Raw genomic sequence first — 2,984 nt, forward strand, 5'->3', positions numbered from 1 at the left:
CTCCCGGTAACTCCTCTCAATTACCCCCTCAGCCTCCCGAATGATCCGTAGTTCATCCAGCTCCAGCTCCAATTCCCTACACGGTTTTCAAGGAGCTGGAGTTGGGTGCACTTCCCGCAGATGTAGCCAGCGGAGACGTGTGCCATGTCTCCCACCTGCCACATTCAGCAGGAGGAGCAAGCAACTGCCCATCCATACCCCGCTTATCTGAACACCCACTCAGTACTAAAGTAGAAAGCTTAGTTCAAGTTGCTATAAAAATTAATAACAAACTTATATCCAATAGAGGAAGTTTGGAATGAACATTACCTTATTAACTAGGTTAGAGGAGGAGGGCGGGTGGGAGACTCTACAGTAGTAGAGTCTCGGGTTTAGCCGCCTTGCTGATATATATGGTCACTGCTTTCCTTCCCGGCTGCCCCTCTGGTCCTCATCACTTCCCCCGCTGCTCCCACTCCTTCTATGATAGGGAAAACACCGCTGTCCACTACCGGTAAGTAATTTTAAAAAAACTGCCTTACCTTACCTGCAGTCTTCCGGGTTCGTCTTATCTCCGCTGCTGCTCGCACTCAAAACAGGTCTTCATTGAGGACCGCGTCCTGGTTTCTGAGTTATTTGAAGCATTCTCCCCATCAGGGGCTGATGTTTTCTCTGTCTGTCAAAAAGGTTCCATCCTCACTCTGCACTGGTTTAAGGCCAAGGGTGTTGGGTGCGTGTGTTGCTCTGATGGTACTGAAGAAACCCAGGTGTCGGACTTGCCCGTCAGGGAGTTGTCGTTCCTTAGCTTTCTCAGTCCACCAATGGCTCTTGGTTTCCCTAATTTGTCTTTGTAATTCCACCTTTACTGTTTGATGAGTTCTCCTCTGTGCCTCGCTGGTGATGTTGTTTGCCAAGCATGGAGAGCTTTCCGCTTATTGTCAATGAGGTCTTGGAGGATGTGGTCATTCTCATCGAACCAATCTTGGTGTTTCCTGCTTTCTTCACAGCATGAGAGGATGGCTGTCTTCAGCTCTTTCCAGTTTCCTCCACTTCATTAAAAGGAACTCTTTGAAGATTATGATAAAGACATTGCTGGACGGTCACTACTCTGCTCAGCTTTTGAAGTTGCTCAACATTGAGCTTTTTTCTGAACAGTTTCTTCATCTGCAGCCATTTCTGGTGGCATTTGATGGACATTGAGGATGAGCTGGTGATATGTCCAGCAGCCGTCTGCACTGTTTTGGTAATGAGGACATCGTTTAGGTCTTGGGATCGATGATATCGTTGATCGTGTGCCAATGCTTTGATCATGGATGCATCCAAGAAAAATGAACTTGCCGTTTTGGGGGAACTGTGATGACTAGTTGGTGTTCCGCACATTTGGTGAGCAGACGAATCCCACTGAAGTCACAATTCCTGACACTTTTTGATCCCGTGGTTCCTTTCCAGATTTGAGCGTCCATTCCAACCCTGGTGTGAAAGACCCCAAGGAGAACCAGATCTTGCTTAGGGATGTGGGTGTCCAGGATGGAGGCAAAGTCTTCTTTGAACTCATCAATGACATCAAGGGTTGGAGCATGGCCACTTTCTACCGTTGCCTGCTGGTTCCTCACCATTTGTAGTGTCACAAAACTAGTCCTTTTTTTTCCCCCTAAAAGCTGTTCCTTGGCTCAAGGAGACTTTGTCCTTGATTTTTTTCAGAGGGGGAGTAAACCAGGCCAGGCTCTGATCAGTCTGGTTTGGTAGAGAGATTAAAGGGCATTGAGAGGCCTTTTGTTTCTATGTAAACAGATAAGACTTCAGGCCGAAGTGGTCATGTTTTAGAAATGACCTGTATCAAGAAAGAGAAGTGGTCAGCTCTCTAGCTGAGCTGAGCAGTTTAGTTCAGTCTTGAACTGGGAAGTTCAACAGGGAGCTGTGTGGAAACACTCTCTCTCTCTTTCTGCCCTTCAACTTCAACCTGTAAGCATGTGTTCCATTTATACTGGGTTTTAAAGGGAGTTTGCTTATTGGGACTGGAGTGTATATTTACACCAGCATAATTAAGTCTAGTTTGGATAGACTGAGTTCTGTCAGGGTTCTTTATTCTGTTCTTTGTGCTTCATTGTGTAATTTTGTGAATAAACTTTTATCTGTATTAAAATTGAATAATCAACTGAGCTAACCTACTTTGGGTAATTTTCACTGTACACTTCCCGAAACAAATTGCAAAGTTACAGTCTGGCGCTGCCTGCTTAAGAATGTTTGAGTGGTCTGGCCTAGTCCATAACAGTAGCGAGAGAGTCACGAGGTGATCGTTGCTGACTACAGGAGTGTCTGAGATTCTGTTGACAAGCTCATTCTTGATGGGAAATCCAGTTCCCTGGGTCTGAGGTTCATCCTTAGGTTTCCCTCTCCTGGAGAAGGTGCGACCACCATCCCCTGGAACTCAGACACTGATATCAGCTGCTCCTCGAGTCTCCTGCAAGGCAGTGACATCAGTGTCTGAGTAACAGGCAGCAAGGCGAGCTCTTTGTTCCAGACGATAGTTTTGGTGATTCTCCATGAGAATCGAGGTTGACTTTGGTTTTCAGGCTGCAGATGGATGTGGTTCTCCAGCTCGGTTGGTGATGAGACTGACTGACTGACTATATTTGGGGCACCTTTTCTCACCACTACCCTGTGTGGGGTTAACAGAGTAAATCATGAAGAAGGATACTCAGTCGGGAAGGAATCTGCCAAGATCCTCTTCTGTTCCTGTTCCAAGAGGGTCCTGAGTCAAACTCCATCAGCAATGTGTCGGGCTGAAGCTCGGAACTTTGAGATCTCTCGATCCTGTCCCAATCACCTCTCTCCAATCACCTCTCTCCAATCACTACAGGCCTATGCTGTGTTTGTGTGGGGGCTGGTCCCCTCTAAGTAAACATGTGTACAACATCTTTTAACATCGAGTTGCTGTGGCACATCAGCAGACATGTGATTCTTGACAGAAGCTAGATCCTGTTCCAATGGCAAGGAACGTTGAT

At 46.6% G+C, this 2,984-nt stretch overlaps 1 protein-coding gene across 1 annotated transcript in view; it reads left to right on the forward strand.

Moving 5' to 3' along the window:
* The window catches only part of LOC122547566 (trafficking protein particle complex subunit 10-like), a gene marked incomplete at its 3' end in the record, with an annotated part of 20,404 nt that extends 18,856 nt beyond the window's left edge, over positions 1–1,548 (forward strand). The window contains exon 4 of the mRNA XM_043686181.1: positions 1,429–1,548. Within this exon, the coding sequence (XP_043542116.1) occupies positions 1,429–1,548 (120 nt within the window). The remainder of the gene's footprint in view (positions 1–1,428) is intronic.
* Positions 1,549–2,984: the final 1,436 nt, after the last annotated feature.

This window comes from Chiloscyllium plagiosum, unplaced genomic scaffold, assembly GCF_004010195.1.
Source record: "Chiloscyllium plagiosum isolate BGI_BamShark_2017 unplaced genomic scaffold, ASM401019v2 scaf_14143, whole genome shotgun sequence".
Taxonomy (NCBI): domain Eukaryota; kingdom Metazoa; phylum Chordata; class Chondrichthyes; order Orectolobiformes; family Hemiscylliidae; genus Chiloscyllium; species Chiloscyllium plagiosum.